This window comes from Engystomops pustulosus, chromosome 6 (genome assembly GCF_040894005.1).
Source record: "Engystomops pustulosus chromosome 6, aEngPut4.maternal, whole genome shotgun sequence".
NCBI classification, from domain to species: domain Eukaryota; kingdom Metazoa; phylum Chordata; class Amphibia; order Anura; family Leptodactylidae; genus Engystomops; species Engystomops pustulosus.
In genome coordinates this window covers 107049006-107072211 of record NC_092416.1, presented here as the reverse complement: position 1 = coordinate 107072211, position 23206 = coordinate 107049006, and the positions used below count along the sequence as shown (strand labels likewise).

General features: G+C 42.6%; 1 protein-coding gene across 1 annotated transcript in view; it reads right to left on the bottom strand.

The window, feature by feature from the left end:
* CSE1L (chromosome segregation 1 like) overlaps window positions 1-23206 on the bottom strand; it is a 245821-nt gene that overhangs the window by 193944 nt on the left and 28671 nt on the right. Inside the window, exon 4 of the mRNA XM_072110531.1 lies at window positions 9360-9425. Within this exon, the coding sequence (XP_071966632.1) occupies window positions 9360-9425 (66 nt within the window). The remainder of the gene's footprint in view (window positions 1-9359; window positions 9426-23206) is intronic.

The following is a 23206-nucleotide window of genomic DNA, read 5'->3' as shown; positions in this document are numbered from 1 at the left end:
AAGTGATCAAAAAGGTCGTACAGTCCTAAAAATGATAACATTGTAAATGTCATCAAAATCCGCAAAAATCGGCACCACCCACAGCTCCATACACCAAAGTATAAAAAAAGTTATTAGCGCCAGAAGATGGCAAAATCCCCCCCAAAATTTTTGGACACAAGGTTTTATTTATTTATTTTTTTTTTAAATGTATGAAAACATTATAAAACCTATACAAATTTGGTATCCCCTTAATCATACCGACCCAAATAATAAAGTAGACATGTCATTTGGGGCAAAGTGAAATCCGTAAAATCCAAGCCCACAAGAATACGGCACAAATGCGTTTTTTTACCAATTGGTAAAAAAACGCATTTGTGCCATATTCTTGTGGGCTTGGATTTTACGGATTTCACTTTGCGCCCCAAATGACATGTCTACTTTATTATTTGGGTCGGTACGATTGCATTTGGAATTTTTTTCCCGTTTCCCAGTACACGGCATGGAATATTAAATACCACCATTTTGAAGTGGAATTTGTTACGCAGAAAATAAGCCATCACACAGCTCTGTACATGGGGAAAAAAAAAGTTAGATTTTTGAATGTGGGGAGTGAAAAATGAAAGTGCAAAAACGAAAAGGGCCGCGGCGGGAAGGGGTTAAATTAAACAGTTCACGGGTTTCTCGCTCATATACATGCTACCGGGTTGGTTCCTCAGCCTATATAATCCCCTTACGGACCGGGCTTATATTAAAGGAGAACTGGTGGCAGCATAAGGCTGATAATATTCTGTCTCACTGAGGCTAGTGAACGGGATCTTATAGCCATTCAAGGGCTTTGATTTATGGTTGTGCCATATCCGGAAGTTGTGTGGACAACTTTAAATCACTTCCTACGCCTCTCAGAACCCATGCGTTCTGGGAGAGTCTACAAAAGGATAACTGAACTGAGGATCAGTTCTGACCGGAGCGAGTGCCATCGGCGTACTGCCTTGGTCATTGAGCATCTCCATGATCCTATGACCTACGAATGAGCAATCACATGATCGCGACAGCGAACACGCATGCGCGCGAGGATACTGAAGCCTACGTTGCTGAAGAGAAAAGTGATGAATATCAGGAATCACTACCCAGAATAAAAATAGATGGTGCCAAGTTTCCAAAGGACCTACAGTCAGGGCCATAACTTTTGAGAATAACACAAATATGATATTTTTACATGATGTCCACCCGTCTCTTGATGATTGACCACAAGTTCTCAATGGGATTAAGATCTGGGCAGTTTCCAGGCCATGGACCCAAAATCTGTATGTTTTGTTCCCCAAGCCATTTAGTTATCACCTTTGCTTTATGGCAAGGTGTTCCAACATGCTGGAAAAGGCATTGTTGCTCTTGGACGGTTGGGAGAAGTTGCTCTTGGAGGACATTCTGGTACCACTCTTTATTCTTGGATGTGCTTTTAGGCAAGACAGAGCCAATTTCCTTGGCTGAGAAGCAACCCCACACATGAATGGTTGCAGGATGCTTTACAGTTGGCATGAGACAAGACTGGTGAAATCGCTCTCCTTGTCTTCTCCGAACAAGCTGTTTTCCAGATGTTCCAAACAAACAATCGGAAAGGGGATTCATCAGAGAAAATGACTTTACCCCAGTCCTCAGCAGTCCACTTCCTGTACCTTTTGCAGAATATCAGTCTGTCCCTGATGTTTTTTCTGGAGAGAAGTGGCTTCTTTGCTGCCCTCCTTGACACCATGCCTTGTTCCAAGAGTCTCCACCTCACAGTGCGTGCAGATGCACTCACACATGCATGCTGCCTTCCTCCTGCTGGTAGCCCCATACTGAAGCTGAAACACTTTTAAGAGACTGTCCTGGCGCTCGCTGGTCCTTCTTGGGTGCCCTGGAGCCTTTTTGGCAACAATGGAACCCCTCTCCTTGAATTCCTTTATGATGCGATAGATTATTGCAGCTAGAAAGATTGCACCTCAGTCAACACTCTTCCCTGTTAGGTGTTTGTGGACCTGTGTTAATAAAGCAATCACTGAAACTATGTTAGCTGCTCCTTTTAAGGCAGGCCTGCAATGAAGTTGAAATGGGGGAAAAAGTTCCTTTTTTAGGCAAATATTGACTTTGCAATTAATTGCTGTTAAGCAGAACACCCTTTATAAAACATTCTAGAGCAGGGGTCCCCAAACTACGGCCCGCAGGCCACATGCGGCCCGCGGACCGTTTCTATGCGGCCCCCGTCGCATCGGACCGCAAACTTCGGCAGTCGGGCAGGAGCCTCCGTCCGTCCGGACAGAAAGCTCCTGTCAGTCACAACATAGTGCTCGATGCGGTCGGAATCGGCCGCTCGAGCACTATTACTGCAGGTGGAGCGATGTGGCCGGAAGACAACCCCGGCGCACATCGCTCTTTGAGCCTGCATGCGCGGCCGCGTGATGACGCGCACCTTTTCCTGTCCGGCAGCCACAAGAAGAAAGAAGACGCAGGAGCCAGAGGTAAGTATAGGATTTTTTAATTTTTTTAAACAGCAGTTAAAACATTGTGTCGGCTGGGGGGCCCTAATAATGAAACAATTCATGGTCGGTGGGAGCATATAAAATAACTAATGGTGGGGGGGGCATATAAAATAACTAATGGTGGGGGGGGGGGGCACATAAAATAACTAATGGTGGGGGGGGGGCACATAAAATAACTAATGGTGGGTGGTGGGGGCATATAAAATAACTAATGGTGGGTGGTGGGGGCATATAAAATAATTAATGGTGGGTGGTGGGGGCATATAAAATAACTAATGGTGGGTGGTGGGGGTCACATAAACTAACTAATGGTGGGTGGGGGGCACATAAAATAACTAATGGTGGGTGGTGGGGGCATATAAAATAACTAATGGTGGGTGGTGGGGGCATATAAAATAACTAATGGTGGGTGGTGGGGGCATATAAAATAACTAATGGTGGGTGGTGGGGGGCACATTAACTAATGGTGGGTGGGGGGCACATAAAATAACTAATGGTGGGTGGTGGGGGCATATAAAATAACTAATGGTGGGTGGTGGGGGCATATAAAATAACTAATGGTGGGTGGTGGGGGGCACATAAACTAACTAATGGTGGGTGGGGGGCACAAAATAACTAATGGTGGGTGGGGGGGGCACATAAAATAACTAATGGTGGGGGCACATAAAATAACTAATGGTGGGTGGGGGCACATAAAATAACTAATGGTGAAGGGGCAGCATAGGAAATAATTTTAAGGGCCAGTCTAGTAATTAATAGGGGGGGGGGCAGAATATTTAATAATTAATTGACCCAATTAATTAATTCATTGGGCCAATATATAAAATAGTTCACAAGGTGGTGCAGTATATTAAATAATTAATTGGGGGGGGGGGGGCAGTGTATTACAGATGTGGTCACATGTACCGCTTTTTATCCGGCCCTCCAATGGTCTGAGAGAGACAATGAACGGCCCCCTATGTAAAAAGTTTGGGGACCCCTGTTCTAGAGTATATGCAAATTGCCAGTAGACTTTGTGACCCATAGTTACCCTTTCAGGACAAGTGTCCAGCAGGGGCACATTTAGCAACAGGATGTCACTCCTATAGTGGTCCTATGTCAGAAACGATTCATACCTATAGATAAAATGCAGTACCCTTAGAATAGTTACTTGTGGTTGTCAGAAAACTAGATTGTGCATAACAAAAAATATCTGATCCATGGTAAGCAGCGATGTTCACATCTTCAACGTGAAGTTACAGTGAACTGCAGGTTTGTGAAGTGATTAAGATATCTTAAAGAAAAATGGTAACTATATGGCTTGAAATCAGTGAAACACTGATTTAATTTTGTTACATTGATGTGAATACATTTCAAGATTTCAAAAGGAAAACGCAACACGCCAAGTTTCCACCACCTTCTAGTAACTCAAATAAAATAAGGATAAGAGGGGAAAGAGGGAAAGTTAGGGGTATGTTAAATTATAAACAGGTTATATTGTAAGTTGAATTTAAGTATATTCAGAGCTTCTTAAAGTATTATTGGCATCATTTGACATCCTGTATACCCTTGTTCTGGGTATAGATTTATGTTGGTGTATGTCAGAGTAAGTCCCCAATTTATTCTACTCCTAAGTAACAGGGTCCTGTACAGTGAGAAAACCCTGTGTACCTCTATTGATGAAAGGGCAAAACTGTTCATGTTGATCTTTTTAAATCATAAAATAGGTGATTAAATAGACAGAACTCCCTAAAATGTTGAGAGAATTGTCATGTTATGTATTTGGTAGATGTGAACTTAGAGATTTACATACACCACTTGAATATACAGTGTATTACTAGCGCATTTATTCAGCACGGCTGTTTGGCAGTAGCAGATATAATCTCCCTGACATACAATGTTTCATGTAAGGAGATACAAAGTTGTTTGTTATTTATTTCCACTACAAGAATGATATTGGGTAAGTATTTCTTATTACATGAAGATGGTATTTAGAACAGCGGTATGAGGTGGTGTATTGCTATCCTGCCGTCTCTTTCCAGCCTCTGATGGTAATATTAGCTGGCAAAGTGCACTTATTGGTGGGAGATACTCTTGGAGCAGCTATGTGGTGTAATACACTTCTATCCTGCAGTTTTTTTTTCCCCAATTACCGTATGAGATATGAAACGTATGGAAATTTACATGCAGCACCTTAATAAGCAGCACATTTATTCAGCACAACTTAAGCCGTTGCAGATGTTATCTCGCTGACATGCAGAGTTTTATGTGAAAAGATAGTTTATTTTCACTTTAAGAGTAATATTGGGCAAGTAATGTCGAGTTTCATGAAAAGTTTAGAACAGAGGAATGAGGTAGTGCATCACTACCCTGCTGTCTATTTTCAGCCTCCAGTGGTAGTAGTATAAGCTGGCAAGATAAACTTGTTGCAGGGAGTCACTCCAAGCTTAAGAGCAGTATATATGCCTGAAAAGCGTAAGCTGCCGTTGTCCCCCACTATGGGATGCTTTGTATTACCTATGCAACAACAAAGGATTGAAAACGCAAGTGTTTGGAGCCTGGCTGAACAAGTGTACTGTTTTCGTCTTAAGTCGAGCTTAGAGCACTGATGTGATTTAATACACCGCTACCCTGCTGTCTACTTCCAGTCACCGGTAGTATTATTAGCTGGCAGACATTAAAGGAAACCTACCACTTGTAGTGGCAGGTTTCTGATGGAAATACCGGGAACCAGCTCAGGGTGAGCTGGTGCCGGAGCTTATTTTTGTTAGCGTTTTAAACCGCGGTATCGCGGTTTAAAACACTTTTTAAACTTTATAGCCGGCGCAGGGAGGCGTAGAACTGTACGACCTTTTGATCCCTTTTTATAGATTTTTATATTTTTTAAAATGGCAAAAAAGTGCCATTTTCGATTTTGGTTCTATTTTCCGTTACAGGGTTAAACGCATTGAAAAACCGTTATCATATTTTGATAGATCGGGCATTTTCGGACGCGTCGATACCTAATGTGTTTATGATTTTTACTGCTTATTTATATTTATGTCAGTTCTAGGGAAAGGGGGTGATTTGAAATTTTAGGTTTTTTTATTATAATTTTTTTTTTTTAAACATTTTTTTTTTTACTATTTTTCAGACTCCCTAGGGTACTTTAACCCTAGGTTATCTGATCGATCCGATCATAAACTGCCATACTACAGTATGGCAGTATATGGAGATTTTCCTCCTCATTCATTACAATGTGCTATCAGCGGGTGTTACCCGCAATATGCAGCAGAGACTTACCGGCTATGCAGCGCGACCCGGCCGGTGCCGTGAATACACGGCGGGCGGTCGTGAACTGGTTAAGTATAAATACATTCACTCTGATTACAGATGCCTGTTGTCATGTCACCTCTTATATCCAGTTTTATGTGTTCAATCTCCCACCAAGTTAAGTCTTAGAATTGCAAATTATGTGGTGTCTTGAAGTGCTCTGCCAATGGTGTTGGTTGGAAATCCTTCTTCAGGGATATTGCCTCCATTTTATTTTTGTCATTTCTTTATGCTCAGAATGTGTTCCCCAATTCTGGATCTTTCAGGTCTGGATCCAAAATAAGGATTTTTCCAATGTTCATTTAAAATGTTAGTCATCTGTGGCCTTTTATTATGGAGAGTAATGACAAAGCGAACTTTGTCATCCCTTTTCTTCATGTTTAACTTGGAGACTGGAACTTACTGTCCTCCGTGCAACATTATAAGCTCGATTGATTTGCTGGTTGGAGTAGCTCCCCCGAGGCGCGTTTTCAAAGCTACTGAAGCTTTTCTCAAATTCATGAAAGTGGGGCAGCTCCTACGGAGTCTGAGGAATTGCCCTTTTTGGATTCTCCGGATTGTTCTCTTTAGGCGTTTTTGCATGTAGAAGGCTGTTGGTAGCAGTCTCCTTGCAATACAGATAAGTCGTGATGTTCATCAGTCTTTATTTTGATGTCCAGAAATGTAACTTTGATTTTACTGACTTTAGAGTCAGTTTGATATTAATATCATTCTGTCACCAGGGACCTCATTTTCACTAAAGACAGATTGCAGAAGTATATCACACATGCAGTGCTAATCTGTCTGCCTTTTGTAAGCATTTGCATTACAATATAATTGTGTGTTATAACTTACATTGCACATTGACAAAATCCTGTGGTAGTCACAGGGGCTGGACTTTGGTTTGCATGCATTTTAAAAAAACATGTGACTTGTTGTGTTACTTCCTCCTCAGAGCTTGGGCCCGCACCTTTGTGCTCCTGTCTAGCTCCACCTCCTGCTACTTCTCAGAGGTCACAGCATGGTAAGATGACATCAGTGGGGAAGGGACAGAGCTGTACAGGAGCACAAAGATGGAGGCAGCCTGCAGCACAAACAAATCACATGTTTTTTGAAATACATCCGAACCAAAGTCCAGCCCCTGTGACTACCTAGGATTTTGTCAGGATGCAAGAGTAAGTTATAATACACAATTAGATTGTAATACAAATGCTTAGAAAAGGCAGATAGGCATTTTTGCACTGCAGGTGTGATGGGCTTTTACAATCTTTCTTTGTTGAAAATGAGGTCCCTGGTGACAGGTTCCCTTTAAGTTGAACAAAATTATTCAGGGTTTCTTCTGTGCCTTTCCATATAAAAGACAATATAGTCAATATAGCTTTTCCAGATTAATATCGACTTCTTAAACTCATCCAAATCTCCTCCAAATACCCACTCTTCTTCCCACCATCCAAGGTACAGGTTGGTGCAAGTTGGTGCACACGCCACGGTCATTTCTGTTCCCTGGATCTGGAGGAAGAAGCGGGCATCAAAAGTGAAGTAATTGCGTTGCAACGCATATAGCAGCGCCTCTAACAAAAGTTTGGCGGGGTTCACTCTTGTCTCCATATCTACTCAAAAAACTAAAAATAGGTGATTCAACAGACACAGTCTTACCCCTTCATCAATAGAGGCACACAGGGTTATATTACTATACAGGACCCTGTAACTCAGGAGTAGAATAAATAAGGGACTTACTCTGACATAAACCAACATAAATCTATACCCGGAACAAGGGTATACTGGATGTCAAATTTTGCCAATAATACTTTAAGAAGCTCTGAATATGCTTACAATATAACATTTTAATAAGATAAAAGTTACATTTAACACACCCCTAACTTTCCCTCTTTTTACTATAAGAATATTCATATTACTCCACTTTCAATGAACAAACACTTAACTGGGAAAAGAGGTTTAGGGATCGCAAATACAAACCACATGTCTTAATAAACGCTAAAAAAAGAATTGCAAATGTCAATAGAGAAACACTCTTATCCGATTCCTCTAAAAGAAAAGACCAAACATTAATTGACAAACCTATTACATTTACCACCACTTATAGTAATCAGTTTCACCATGTAAAAAGAATCATTAAAAAGCATCTACCTATCCTGGAACAGAACGAAGATGTGAAATTGTGTCTCACTAAAGGAATCAGGTACATCTCTAAAAAAGCCCCCACCCTTGGGTCTATGTTGTCCCCTAGTTTATTTAAGAGCGTTACCACGAATCCCATGAAATATACCTGGTTGCAACATCTGGGGAGCCACAAATGTGGACATCTAAAATGTATAGCATGTAGATGTGTGTGTTTCTGACTCCTTTATCTCATGCACCACTGAAAATAATTACAAAATCACTACTTATTTGAATTGCAATACATCATTTGCCATATACAGCATTAAATGCACTTTTTGCAACAAACAATATGTGGGATGCACCACTAATGCTCTTAAAGTCCGCATAAGGAAACACATATCCGATGTAACAAATAGCAATTTAACCAACTTGTCTGCGGCCTCGAGACATTTTCGAGATGTGCACAATGGTGACACCAGATTTTTTTATGTGGCAAGGCATAGAAAAGGTTAAACGACCAGATAGAGGAGGAGATCATAGGAAAAAACTTATGAGCAGGGAAACCTATTGGATGTTTATCCTCAAAACAACACAACCCATGGGTCTGAACCTGCGCCAAGACTTAATCTTATGCTATGAATAATTTAGTTTTTTCTGTGACCAATATTGTAGTATCATTATATTACTATTTCCATCATTATTTGTCTAGCATTTAATATAATCTTTTCTGCATAGTAATCGCTATTGCCATACGTGCATATGTCATAGATTGCCATTTCCATTTGAAACTATGTATTTACATATTAACCATCGTAATCATCTTACCCTGTGAGATATATTGTTCTTATTTTTATCAAATAATGTTTTAATTCTATTGCGTCCTAAGAGAAATAGTTAAGATGCCGAAGGAAGTGTTCAGGTCCGGTCATGTGATCCATATCACGTGCCGGTGACGTCACACGCCTACCTGAGGCGCGATCTTTAAATAGCTCTCCTACAACAGGAGGCTTGTAAAACCAAGACTAAGCTCGTAAAGAGCGAAACGCGTCGGTTACAACCTGTTGGTCCACTCACCTATGTACCATGCCATGTGTAAGCTTTTATCCGGATTGAATTAAAAAAGTATTTTATATCCCAAATCTCCTGAAGCGCTGGTGCCTTTTTCTCGTTTGGAGTCGTTTGCCCGAAGTCCGTGGGGTTGTTTGCTGCTCCGTGCGCTGGAGTGAATCGCTTGGAAGAGGTGAGCTGAACAAACCTTTTTCGTATAGTCTTACGGTATGAATATGTATAGATCAGCATGGATAACTGTTTTTATAGTCCCTATTTTGCATCATGCAAAGAAGTGTGGATGCTCAATGGAAGAAGACACTGCAAGGTCCTTTATGGACCAACCACAGCTGTGTATTTACGCCCTTATACAGGTAATAACTGACAACATACAAAAATCTCTACACAATAGAAGTCTCTTACCAGATCCTTCCAGATCCCTGCGGATATATTCCTCAGAATTTTCTTCAAATGCTTCTTCATCAGCAGCTGCAACAAAATATGAAACCAAATTTTCAATGATGAATTCGGTCAAGCAATGTTCAGCAGTGTTTGTAGAAGAAAAAAAAATAAAGTCAAATAACAATTGGTCTACATAGAAAGGAAACATGTCCTTTTCAACTTTACAGATAGTCCTGAGATTAATTCTGACTATCATCAAGCCTACCACACTTTCCCAAAAAATGTCATGTTTCCTTTTGAAAGACATCCAGGATGTCAGACATTTAAAAAGTAACATGTGGCAGCAAACTCCAAGGTCTTCGTGATCTTACAATAAAAAAAGACTCCTTATATATAAACGGTAGAACCATCTTTTCTCTGGGTCACTGGTTCTCAACCTTCCCAATGTTGTAACCCTTTATAGTTCCTCATGTCGTGACTCCCAAGCATAAAATTGAGTTATGAGTTATTTTCATTTTAATGAAAATACATCCTGCATGTCAGTTGTTACATTTCAGAAAAGTAGCAAAATGGTTACAATGGTTACATATTGTTTTTGTGATTACTCACATGTGTTAGAGGGGTATTCCCATCTGGGCATTTACATTTAATTGAATTCATTTGCCATATGTAAACATTTCTTCAATTGGAGGTTATTAAAACAAAAAAGTTCAAGTTCCTGTGTGAAGATATTTCTCATAAATGCAGCTATGTTGTCCCTTAGAAACGAGATGACTTCCTCACATTTAGGCAGCGGTGGCCAGGCATGCGCTATTGAGCCCTGCCTTACCACCTGCATTCAGCAATCATTACCACAGGATGGCTGTAGTATTATACAGTAACTCCCGGACATTTCATAAACAAAAACCTTTTGTTTTTTGTGCAATCACTCCAGCAGAGGTGGCCGTATCCGGGGAAGCCATCTCGTTTCTAAGGGACAATATGACTACATTTATGAGAAATTATCTTCACATAGGAACATTTTTTTTAATAACATCCAATTGAAGAAATGTTTACATTCAGCAAATGAATCCAATTAAATGTAAATGCCCAGATGGGAATACCCCTTTAATTATGTTAAATTTATAATTTTATAGTGAAATATTTATTCCCAATTACATAAATATGACAAATGAAATTTTGTTGTGAAGCATGGGCAACAGTCTTAATATAACTAAAGTGAACAATATTTCTACATTTTGCAGCAATATGAAGCTAAGGCATAGATTGCTTTCTTATCAAATCGGAAATTCTCAGGGCTGTCTTTGCAAGTTTTTTAATACACTAGACAGAATATTAACCCCTTGTAAATGATGCCTTATGTTTTTTTTTAAATCAGTTAAATAATGAATGCACAGACTTGTCATTTATTGTGAATTTTCAATAAATGTTAATGTTACATATTTTTGATACAAGGATAATACACAGGCAAAACAGGAACAATCCTCTATTGCAGTGATGGCAAACCTTTTAGAGACCGAGTGCCCAAACTTCAACAAAGACCCGCTTATTTATCACAAAGTGCCAACACAGAAATTTAATTTGTGATTTATACTTCCTTCTCTGTCACAGTTTTCATTGATACCAGCACCCTGAGGACACCAATAAAGCAGAAAATAGTCCCAGGTTGAGCTGTTAATTTTAAATAGCTCCGTGCACAGCAAGTCCTGGGCTGTCTGGGACTGCAGGAAGATACCGGGAGTCATCTCTGGTGATGGCCTGAGTGCCCACAGAAAGGGCTCCAAGTGCCACCTCTGGCACCAGTGCCATAGGTTAGCCATCACTGCTCTATTGCATCAATGCAAAAGTGGGCCAGGGACTAGCCAGCCTGCCCAGAACACACCAGCTTCCAAGGCTTCAACCGGTGACAGTTGTTCAACAAAATGTCTCGGCACCCTCGGGCACCATGTTCCCTACTCTGGTACTGCCCAGCCTACAAACTGCCGACACTGTGCGGCCAAAAAATACGCCCATACATTTGGAATGGCCAGCCGCACTTATCTTTAGGTAACTGCAATTTCTCTAACCGAATCTTGGGAAGCCCTCTTTTCCATACCAGATCCCAAAAAACAGACCGTGCAATTCCCTAAACCATAACTTTGGAATCCATAACTTTACCAAGTTTGCGCGTCCCAACGCTGAAATGGGTAGCTTATTCCAAATCAAAAATCCTGTGGCGAATGTCCGTTGACTAGAAAGGTTTCTGAGGTTTGACCTGAATTTGGATCGCATGTTATCTGCAGGCCCAGATATTTAAAATGTCTCAACCACCGGGATATTCCTTCCCTGCATCCGAGAACAGCCTGTTGAGGACAGCGGCAGCATTGCAGATTTCGACCAATTAATTCGGAACACAGTAGGTTCCAAATCTAGAAATGGTTCCAAAGGCCCATCGCCAATGGAAGAGACCGCTGTACTTTCCAGAAACAAAAAAGAAAATTGTCCGCGTATAGAGAGACTTTCCTCCCACCCTCTATACCGGACCCCTGCATGTTTGAATTTTGCCTTAACATACATTCTAGCGGTTCAATACCCAAGGCGAATAATAGCAGCGATAGAGGGCAGCCTTGCCGCGTGCCCCGATCTAGACTGAACTTGTGCAACGTTGTCCCATTCACCCCGCCATTAGCTAATGGTGCCCTATACAGAAGCTGAACCCACCGGATAAAATTTGGCCCAAACGCCAGTTTCCTCAACATGGTCCATAGATAACCCCACTCAATACTAATAAAGGCCTTAGTAGCATCCAAAGAGACCACTGCAGTCTCCTCCGGATCCTCCATATTTGCCTATAGATTTAAGTAAAGCCTTTAATATTTATAGCCGTAGATTTAGAAGGAATGAAACCAGATTGGTCACTATGCACAACTGTATCTACTACTGATCCCAACCTCGTGGCCAGAACTTTGGCCAATATTTTAATATCTGTTGTGAGCAAAGAAACTGGCCTATATGAATCAGGCAGTAGTGCATCTCTCCCCTCCTTTAGCAAAAGAACAATACTAGCTTCATTGTGGAAGGCACCCACTCAACTCTCCGAGGTTTCCTGCCACAATGGTAGAAGGACATCTCCGTATGCCTTGTATAGAGGAATTGGAATCCTATCTTCCCCTGGAGCCTTCTCATTTGCCACTGCCACTTCCTCTAAAGTTATCGGAGTGTCCAATCTGTGCTTTTCTTCTGAAACTTAAATGGGCATATTTATCCTACTCAGATTAGTCTCCAGCTCCTCCTCTCCATAAGTCGCCCTAGAAGTACAAGGTTTTATAGAAATTTTCAAAAACATCCACAATCACCCTAGTGTCTTTTATGAAGCCCCCTCTCACCCCCACCCCCCCGCCGCATACAAATAGGACCGCTCTTTCCGTGCCTGAGCCATTCTAACCAATAGCCTTCCCGTCTGCTCCCACTCTGCATAGGTGTTCTTTTAAGTCCATCCTATTGTCAGCGTTCCAACTGTTTATTCAACTGTTTCTGTGCCTCCACCCATTGTCTCTATGTATGTTGTGTATTATGACAGACATGATACTCTTCACTCTCCATAACCCTGGCCTGCAAGTCTGGATCTAGTCTTAACTTTCTTGATCTCACCCTTAAATATTTCCCTCAACTGCATCTTCATTGCATCCCATAAAATTCTGTTAGATACCGAATCCTGAATGAATTCTAGAAACTGACGTAATCTGTCTTTCACACTTACCCAATCAATTGCAACCAGAACGTATTCAGGCGCCAAGTCTACCATCCCCCTCCAACCCTCCACATTGTATCTTAACATTTTGGAGTGCTCTAACAACCTCAGTGGAAGATAGGAAACTTCCTGGACTCTAGGCAACATACTTGAAGAGCCCAACATCATGTCAATAAGGGACATTTATACGTAGCTGGAGGAGACAAGAGTATTGACGTATTCCTACATAACGTTCTCTCCATATGTCATGCATACCCATTTTTGAAAACCAACGTCCCAGAAATTTAAGCCCACCCCCTCGTCTGCCTCAGTCATTTGGGAATCTATCCACCCGTTCATCTAATACCATATTAAAAATCACCCTTTATAAGCAGTGGGACCTCAGGTAAAGCGGACAAACATGTCAACAAATCCCTTAAAGGGGTATTCTCATCTGGGCATTCACATTCAGTTTCATTAATCTGCGATATACATACATTTCTTCAATTGGAGGTTATTAAAAAAATGTTCCTGTGTGAAGATAATTTCTCATAAATGTAGCCATGTTGTCCCTTAGAAACGAGATAGCTTGCTCGGTTACGACCACCCCACACTCTGGCCGCAGTGGCCAGACATGAGCTATTGAGCCCTGCCTGACCTCCTAGATTGAGCGATCATTACCACAGGACGGCTGTAGGACATGCAGTAACTCCTGGGCATTTCATATACAAAAACTTGTTTCTTTGTGCAATCCCTCCATCAGAGGTGGTTGTATCCAGGGACACAGTCTTGTTTCTAAGGGACCATATCACTACATTTATGAGGAATTATTTTCACACAGGAACATTTTTTTTTTAAACATCTAAATCGAAGAAATGTTTATTTATGGCAGATCAATGAAACTGAATGTGAATGCCCAGACGAAAAAACCCCTTTAAGGTTGTGCTAGAATACGGAGGAGGAATATACAGGACGACTAACAATCCCACGAATACAACTTGCAGTGAACCTCGACATATCAACCACCCCGTATCTGAAAAAGATGAATGGTATATAAATGGTATTGACCTATTAACAAACTAACTCCCCTAAAATAAGAGGTATGCCAAACATGAAAACTATGCCCAACCCACGCTCTATGAAGCCCTTGCACCGTCTCCTTCGTGAGAGGTGTCTCCTGCAACCGTACCATGGAAGCAGAATGGTCTTTTATGCAATTGAACAACACTTCCTAGCATTGCTCCAGCACTGTACGTTCTAGGACAGTGATGGCGAACCTTTTAGTGGCCGAGTGCCCAAAAAACAACCCAGAACCCCCCTTATTTATAGCGAGGTGCCAACCAAAAATTAAAGCAGTAACTTATTGCTCCCTGTTCTTCAACAACTTTCAATCATATTGGCCTCCTGAGGGCACCAGCACAGTAGAAAGATGGAAATTTTACATCATTTAAGCTTCAGTCCCTCAGTACACAGAGAATCGTGGGGCCAGCAGGAAGTCTTCCAAAGGTAATTCAGCCCTGTCTATACATTCTCCCTCTTCCTACAGTCCCAAGTAGCGAAGTAAGTATCAAAATATGACTGAAAGCAGCATCTTTTAAGTTGCTTGGAACTGTAGGAAGATTCTTTGAGTCCGGTTCGGTGTGCCAGGGCGATGGCCTGGGTGCCAACAGAAAGGGCTCTGAGTGCCGCCTCTGGCACCTGTGCCATAGGTTCGCCACCACTGTTCTAGGACATACATTTAACTGACTCCCATATTAAGAGTTATTATTGAGCTTGGCATTCACTCTTACACACGACCATGCAAAAGTACGTGAACCAGGACACCCAAGGCAGGACCTCCCTCCCCCACCCCCCAACAAAGAAAACAGTAAACCTCCCCTCCGTAGAGGGTTAGGGCCATAGTGCAGGGTTATAGTGCAGCCCACCCAGGAGATGAGAAACCCACATTCCCAAGGGGCTTTGGGCCGCCAGCGGCCTTCACACTGCTTCAATTTCACTCAATGTAGAAAACATGCACAGCAAAAGGTATATAAATTTGTTTGTAATAAAATCGCTTATCCTCTCCTCCGCTACCACACAGGAGTACATAACCCTGCATTGCCTAAGCACCTCCCCTTTCTTGTTATAAAGGCTACCTCCCCCAATAATCCCACCAACACATATGCATACAATAAACATCCTACACATTCCTGAAACCTATCCTGCAGAAAACAAAAAAGTCCCAGTTGTGACATCAATCTTCACCAGGCGCATAGTGCTGATGTCCCCACAACAGACCTTCATTGCCATCCAACCACTGCAAGGCAGCTCTTCGGTTGTCAAAGGAATGGGTGGACCCCAAAGCTGGGTATATCGAGTGAGAGCCATCCAAGGTGCCTAAACATCTCTTAAAGGAAACCTACCATGCGACCGTGCGCACGCAGCGCCGAAGCAGTTTCTGCTATAAAGTTTAAAAAGTGTTAAAACCGCGATACAGCGGTTTTAACACTAACGAAACTAAGCACCGGCACCAGCTCACCCTGAGCTGATGCTCGGTGTTTACAGTTTACACCTACCATTTGAAATGGTAGGTTTCCTTTAATATCTTGAAATTGCAGCCTTCTCTTTTGGACCTACTTCTACTGTCTGGGACCCTTGGGGCTGCACAGTATCCAGGCCCTCTCTCGCTCTCTTCTGTGTCACAGTCTTCCGCTCCCCCAGACTGCATGGTGTTCAACACGGCATATCTGGGCCCTGGTGCCGTTCCAGCCCGAGCAAAGCTGCCTAGCTTAGCAGCGGTGTCCAGCCGCAACAACCTATACGCGCGGCTGCCTACCACGTGACGGCCACTATCTTTTGAGCCGTTTTCCATCGGCTTCTCTCTCACTCACAGGTGTTTGGGGCTCGTCGTACTGCGCCACCCAGTATGGGATTGTATCCCCGATATCCAGGGAGGCAAGTCCCCCATAATTCAACAGCCGCTAGTGAGTTTAACTGATAGCTGGAGGTTTCAAATGGTGGAGCTCCGGCACCCTGCGTCCCCTCACATCCGCAGCTAGGCCAAGCCCCATGCCTTTTATGTTTAATGAATAAAAAAAAATAATAATAAAAAAATAATTTATATAGCGCACATGGATTACGTAACGCTGCACAGTTTGACAATTTGGTCCCTATCCACAAAGGGGCTCACAATCTAATAAACCTACCAGTTTTGGAGCATGGGGGTATTCAGGAGGAAACCCATGCAAACATGGAGAGAACATAGAAACTTTATGAAAAAGGGAAATGCAAAAACATCTGCAAACTCACCAGATATTTGCTTCACAATGAAACACCCATTCGCTAACACCTGCGAATGGTGCTAGCCCTGATCGCGGGTGTAAACCCTTTGAATGTTAACGTGGGCACCGCCATCTTGGACAGATTGAAAACGTCATCAAAAGTCGAAAAAAATTACACCACCCACAGCTCTGTACACCAAGGTATGAAAAAATTATTAGCGCCAGAAGACTAACATGAATAATTTTTTTGTACAGGAGGTTAATTATTGTACATGTATGAAAACATAAAACCTATACAAATTTATTATGCCCGCGATTGTACGGACCCAATGAATGAAGACGAACCAGTCATTTGGGGCGCACAGTGAAGGACATGAAACACATTTGCGCCACTTCTTGTGGGCTTGGATTTTATTTTCACTGCATTCAGATATTTTCCCTGCTTCCCAGTATATGGCATAGAATATTAAATATGGATGGGGAGATTCATAAATTCTCTCATTTGGATTTGCCAGGGTTCCGTCTGTACCTTTCAGGATCAACAACAATGAAATAAACCTTAGATTTACACATGGATTTTGGGAATCCTAGCATCACATTCTTGGATGTTAACTTACAAATAGAGAACAGCAATATTGTAGTTACACCATACAGGAAGCCCACTGCAGGCAACTCTATTTTATTATCTACCTCATGTTACCCGAAACATGTCACCTCCATATATACCTTCTGGAGAATTCATTAGAACTAAACGCAATTGCTCCAGCGATGCAATTTTTAAAAAAGAAGCAGCAGTGGTAGCAGAGCGAGTATAGCTGACACGAACTTTCATTGTATTTCTTAAGGCATAGTTGTGCTCCTGCTCCACGTCTTCACCTTTGATAACTTGTGCAAGAGCTACAAACATTGGTTTTGACCAGAGGTTGCATTAACCCCTCTAGAAGCGTCATAGACGCTACTAAATGCAGTATTACTCCTTGAAAACTGCCCCGTGCACTGACTTTTCACCTTATTTGGGACAAGTGAGGACGGCAAGGCATAGCAGAACGGCTGCTGCAGCCCCTGACTTTACACAGGGGCTGAGAGGAGATGGATGAGCTGTTGTATGTGTGTGAGCCTGAGCCGTGCAGCACCTGGACACACCCCCTCCCTAACCTGATGCTGTTTCTCTTAGGCCGGGTCAAAGTGGGCGGGGCTACCAGAAGCCACACCCACCACACGTGCCGATGTCACTGCACCATCGTTGTTGCACATATCAAAGGCTGGAGCTGACCCAGAGGAAAATGTGGCCCCAGGTCAACCAGGGAACTGGAGGCTTGTGACCAAGGGCTAAAATGTGAGTGAGCGAGTAGTCACATCAGTGCAAGACCAGCCTGCTGCCCAGGTTATATATGGAAGTGTTATATCATGTATATAAAGTACAGAAAAGAGCAACACTTGTAGCAGGAGGACTTTGGTGCAAATTCCAGAACCTTGACAAGGTAAAAGTAAAAAAAATGGCAGCACTCCAAGATTCAAGGTGAAAAATGTGTTTATTCCCATGTGCAGCTTTTTAGCTGCTCATAGACCTTGAATCTTGAGTAGTGCCATTTTTAAATTTTAGGCCCCTTGAACACGAACATTGTGGGGACATATCCAGTTGCAAAATATGTGCCACTTGACCATAGTGTGCATGGGAAAAAGATAATTACAGCCCAGCATCCCTATGGACAGGGGAGGAGTGAGCACCACACTTCTCCAGCAGAACATATGCTGGTTCTGACATGGGCATAGCACAAATTCATGTGAAAGTACCCTTAAGTTGTATTTACATGGTGCGTTGTACTTGAATACGAATTGCAAATGCTTCAAGCAAAACACATGTGCATTGTTAGAAGAGTGACCACGTTTTTATATGTTAAGGATCATTGACTTAATGCCGTCCATCAGTGCCGTGCCTGTTTGTTTACAGAGGCAGGCACGCTCCAATCCGGCATCTTCCGCCCGCCTGGAATGTCCGCCCATCCCCTGTCCAAGGTGGTTTGCAGCCAGATCTTGTGCAGTGAGCTCTGCAGATTTTTGTGGCCGATAACTTTAAAAAAAAGCATTAGCAAAGCGAGTGTGTGAGCTTGGCAGCGAGTGTGCACTGATCCCAAGTGTGTGCAGTGTCATAAGTGTGACTTGGGTTTAAGGGACTTAAGTTTGAGGGGCTTTAGTAGGTAACTTCTGTGTTTTGTGTTACTTTGACTGTAAATTCTTCTTTCTGTGCATATTTATATTGTAATCCCCATTAGAATTATGGACTCCATAAGTGGCATTGCTACACGGTGTACATCCTGTGCCATGTATGCTTTCCTTGAACAGCCGTTCGAGGGGGAATACTGCTGTGTGGGGTGTGTGAAAATTGCTCATCTGGAAGCCCAGATTCTGGATCTAAATGAGCAAGTTTCAAGGCTGCGGGCAATTGATAATATGGAACGAAGTTTGCTGCTCCTGGAGCACAAACTCTCTGGGGAAGATGGGTGTGGGGAGGGAAGTATGGAGGTGCAGAATGAGGGGGCAGCTAGTTGGGTAACATGTAGAAGGCGGGGTAGAGGGAAGAGTTGTAGAGAGTCTAGTCCTGATCTGGTGCACCCCAATAAGTTTGCCAGGCTGGTGGATGAGGGGGATATCAGCTCTGGGGTAGCAATGCTGCAGAAAGACGTGGCCGCTAGCAACCAGGGGAATGTCTGCTCCAGTAAGAAGGGTAATGGGAGCAAAGGCAAAGTCAGACAGGTGCTGGTAGTGGGAGATTCCATTATTAGGGGAACACACAGGGCAATCTGTCACAAAGACCGTGCATACCGAACAGTGTGTTGTTTGCCGGGTGCTCGGGTTCGGCATGTTGCGGATCGGGTTGACGGATTACTGGGAGGGGCTGGTGAGGAACCAGCGGTCATGGTCCACATTGGCACTAATGACAAAGTAACAGGTAGGTGGAAGGTCCTTAAAAATGATTTCAGAGATTTAGGCCATAAGCTCAGGGCAAGGACCTCAAAGGTTATTTTCTCCGAAATACTGCCTGTACCACGTGCCACACCAGAAAGGCAGCGGGAGATCAAGGAGGTAAATAAGTGGCTCAAAAGTTGGTGTAGGAAGGAGGGGTTTGGGTTCATGGAGAACTGGGATGACTTTTCTGTGGGCTACAGGCTCTACAGTAGGGATGGGCTGCACCTCAATGGGGAGGGGGCCGCTGTTTTAGGGGAAAAAATGGCTAGAAGGTTGGAGGAGTGTTTAAACTAGAGACCTGGGGGGAGGGCAATTACACTTGTGCAGGGCAAATAGACGGTGTACATAGAGAGCTGGGAAGGGTCATAGTCCATGGGGGAGGAAGGGGGGCTGGAATGAGATTGGGGAATAAGGACAAAAGGAATAGGGACAGGGAAAACCATATAAAGTGTATGTACACAAATGCCAGAAGCCTCACAAACAAAATGGAGGAACTGGAACTCTTGATGTTGGAACGGAAATATGATATAGTGGGTATCAGCGAGACATGGCTGGACAGTAGCTATGACTGGGCTGTTACTATAGATGGTTATAGTCTTTTTAGAAAGGATCGTATAAATAAAAAAGGTGGAGGGGTTTGTTTATATGTGAACTCTTGCCTCAAGCCCGTCCTGCGAGATGACATCAGTAACGCAAATGTGGAGTCCCTATGGGTGGAGATAAGAGGAGGGAAAAAGAATAATAAAATATTACTAGGGGTTTGTTATAAGGCTCCAAATATAATGGAGGCAGCAGAGGAAATGCTGATAAGTGAAATGGATGCGGCTTCAAAGCATGGTGAAGTACTTATCATGGGGGACTTCAATTAGCCAGATATTGACTGGGGGGCAGAAACCTGCAGGTCCTTCAAAGGTAGCAGGTTCTTGTCAACAAAAGACAATTACCTGTCGCAACTAGTCCTGGAGCCAACAAGAGGGGGGGCACTGCTGGACCTTATCCTTACCAACACACCTGATAGGATATCAAAACTACAGGTTGGGGGGAACCTGGGGAATAGTGATCATAATATCATTGATTTTGTATTACGCTTTACTAAGCACGTTAGTGAAGGGGCAACCAACACTCTAAACTTCAGGAGGGCAAATTTTCAGCAACTAAGGGAAGACCTTAAAGGCATAGACTGGGATAATGCTCTCAAGGACAAAAGCCCCCCCCAAAAATGGGACTTTTTCTCATATATTCTGAAAAAGTCCTGTGAGAAACACATACCTTATGGGAAAAAGCATAAAAGGAACAAGAAAAACCCTATGTGGCTAACTAGTCTTGTAAGGAAAGCAATAAGCGAGAAAGATAAAGCATTTAAGGTGCTAAAACGTGAAGGTAGTGATGAGGCATTACAGGATTATAGAGAGAAAAATAAATCCTGTAAAAAGCAGATAAAGGCCGCAAAAATAGAGACTGAGCGAAATATTGCCAGGGAGAGCTAAAATAATCCCAAATTATTTTTCAAGTATATAAATGATAAGAAACTAAAAACAGAGAGTGTGGGTCCCCTTAGAAATAACATGGGGGTCATGGTGGAAGGAGATGAGGAAAGGGCCAATCTACTGAATGTCGCCTTCTCAACTGTCTTTACCCAGGAAAATCCCCTGGTGGAAGACACAATGAGGAATAATGTTAATTCTTTTTATAATGTCAACGGTTTAACCCAGGAAGAGGTACGGCGCCGCCTCGCAACCACTAAGATAGATAAATCACCGGGGCCAGATGGCATACACCCCCGGGTTCTGCATGAATTATGTACCGTGATAGACAGACCGTTATTTTTAATATTTGAAGATTCACTGAGGACTGGTTATGTTCCACAGGAATGGCGCATAGCAAATGTGGTACCAATATACAAAAAAGGATCAAATAGCAATCCTGGAAACTACAGACCCGTAAGTCTAACTGCTGTGGTGGGGAAAATATTTGAGGGGTTTATTAGAGATGCTATCCTGGAGTATCTCACTGTGCACAACCTTATAACCCAGCGTCAGCATGGGTTTATGAGAGATCGGTCCTGTCAGACTAATCTGATTGGTTTCTACGAGGTGGTAAGTTCAAGACTGGATCTGGGGGACGCTGTGGATGTTGTATATCTGGACTTCTCAAAGGCATTTGACACCGTGCCACATAAAAGGTTGGTATACAAAATGAGACTGCTGGGAATAGGAGAAAATCTGTGTATCTGGGTAAGTAATTGGCTTAGTGATAGAAAACAGAGGGTGGTCATTAATGGCACATTCTCAGATTGGGTTGATGTTACCAGTGGAGTGCCACAGGGGTCAGTATTGGGGCCACTTCTTTTTAATATTTTTATTAATGACCTTGTAGTGGGTTTACACAGTCAAGTTTCAATATTTGCAGATGATACTAAGCTGTGTAAAGTAATAAATACTGAGGTCGATAGTTTAGCATTACAGAGGGATTTGTGGAAGCTTGAGGGATGGGCAGAGAAATGGTTGATGAGGTTTAATGTAGATAAATGTAAAGTTATGCACTTGGGCCATGGAAACAAAAAGTATAATTATGTTCTAAACGGTCAATTACTTAGTAAAACTGAAGCTGAAAAGGACTTGGGCGTATTGGTGGATGGTAAACTTAATTTTAGTGACCAGAGCCAGGCGGCTGCTGCTAAAGCAAATAAAATAATGGGATGTATCAAGAGAGGAATAGATTCTCATGATAAAGACATAGTTTTGCCCTTATACAAATCCCTGGTCAGACCACACATGGAATATTGTGTACAGTTTTGGGCACCAATGTATAAAAAGGATATAATAGAGCTGGAACGGGTGCAGAGGAGAGCAACCAGGATTATTAGGGGAATGGGGGGATTAGAATACACTGACAGATTACAAAATTTGGGATTATTCAGTTTAGAAAAAAGACGACTGAGGGGAGACCTCATTACAATGTACAAATACCTGAACGGACAGTACAAGGATCTCTCCAAAGATCTTTTTATACCTAGGCCTGTGACCAGGACAAGGGGACATCCTCTACGCCTAGAGGAGAGGCGATTCTACCATCACCATAGACAAAGGTTCTTTACTGTAAGAGCAGTGAGACTATGGAACTCTCTGCCGCAGGAGGTTGTTATGGCCGACTCTATGTACATGTTCAAGAGAGGCCTGGATGACTTTCTGGAGAGAAAAAATATCACGGGTTATGGGGATAAAACATTTATTTAATTCTTGAAGGTTGGACTTGATGGACTTGCGTCTCCTTCCAGCCTTATATACTATGATACTATGATAATATGATACAGCATTAACATCAATGTGCATCAGCTACTGGGACAGGTGGGCATGCTAGGCAGGTGAAAGTTGCCCGATCACAGCGTGCCTGCCTCTGTAAACAAACTGCACAGCACTGAAGGACAGCGGCGTAGGACAACTGATCTGCAGGAAGTTTTTTTTTTTTTTTTTTTTTTACAGCACCCCGCAGGCTACCAGAAGATTTTTTAATAAACTCAGACAACCCCTTTAAAGCTTTTTTTTAATAAGCACATGCATATTATGAGAATTCACAAGCGTTTTGTCATCCTTTAGGCACGATGTGTTTGCAACATATTACCAAATGGAAGCTAACCGCAGAATAGCCGCATAGTAATTGTCTAATCTACAGCGACTTCCAGTGGCAGCAAGGTGGATAGAACGAGCAAAGTGCACTGGACAGTAGTCATTGCATCATAGAGAAATATGATGCTAGGACTCCCTGTCTGCCAGCCAAACAGCAACGCCACTGTTATAATGGGAGTCCAGTGCACTCCCCATATTACTACAAATTCCATACTCTTCCTTGACTAAAAATATTCCTCAGAAATGCCAAGAGGAGTATTTTTACTCTGCCAAAAAAAAGTTAGTGCGACCTCTGGTTTTGACGAT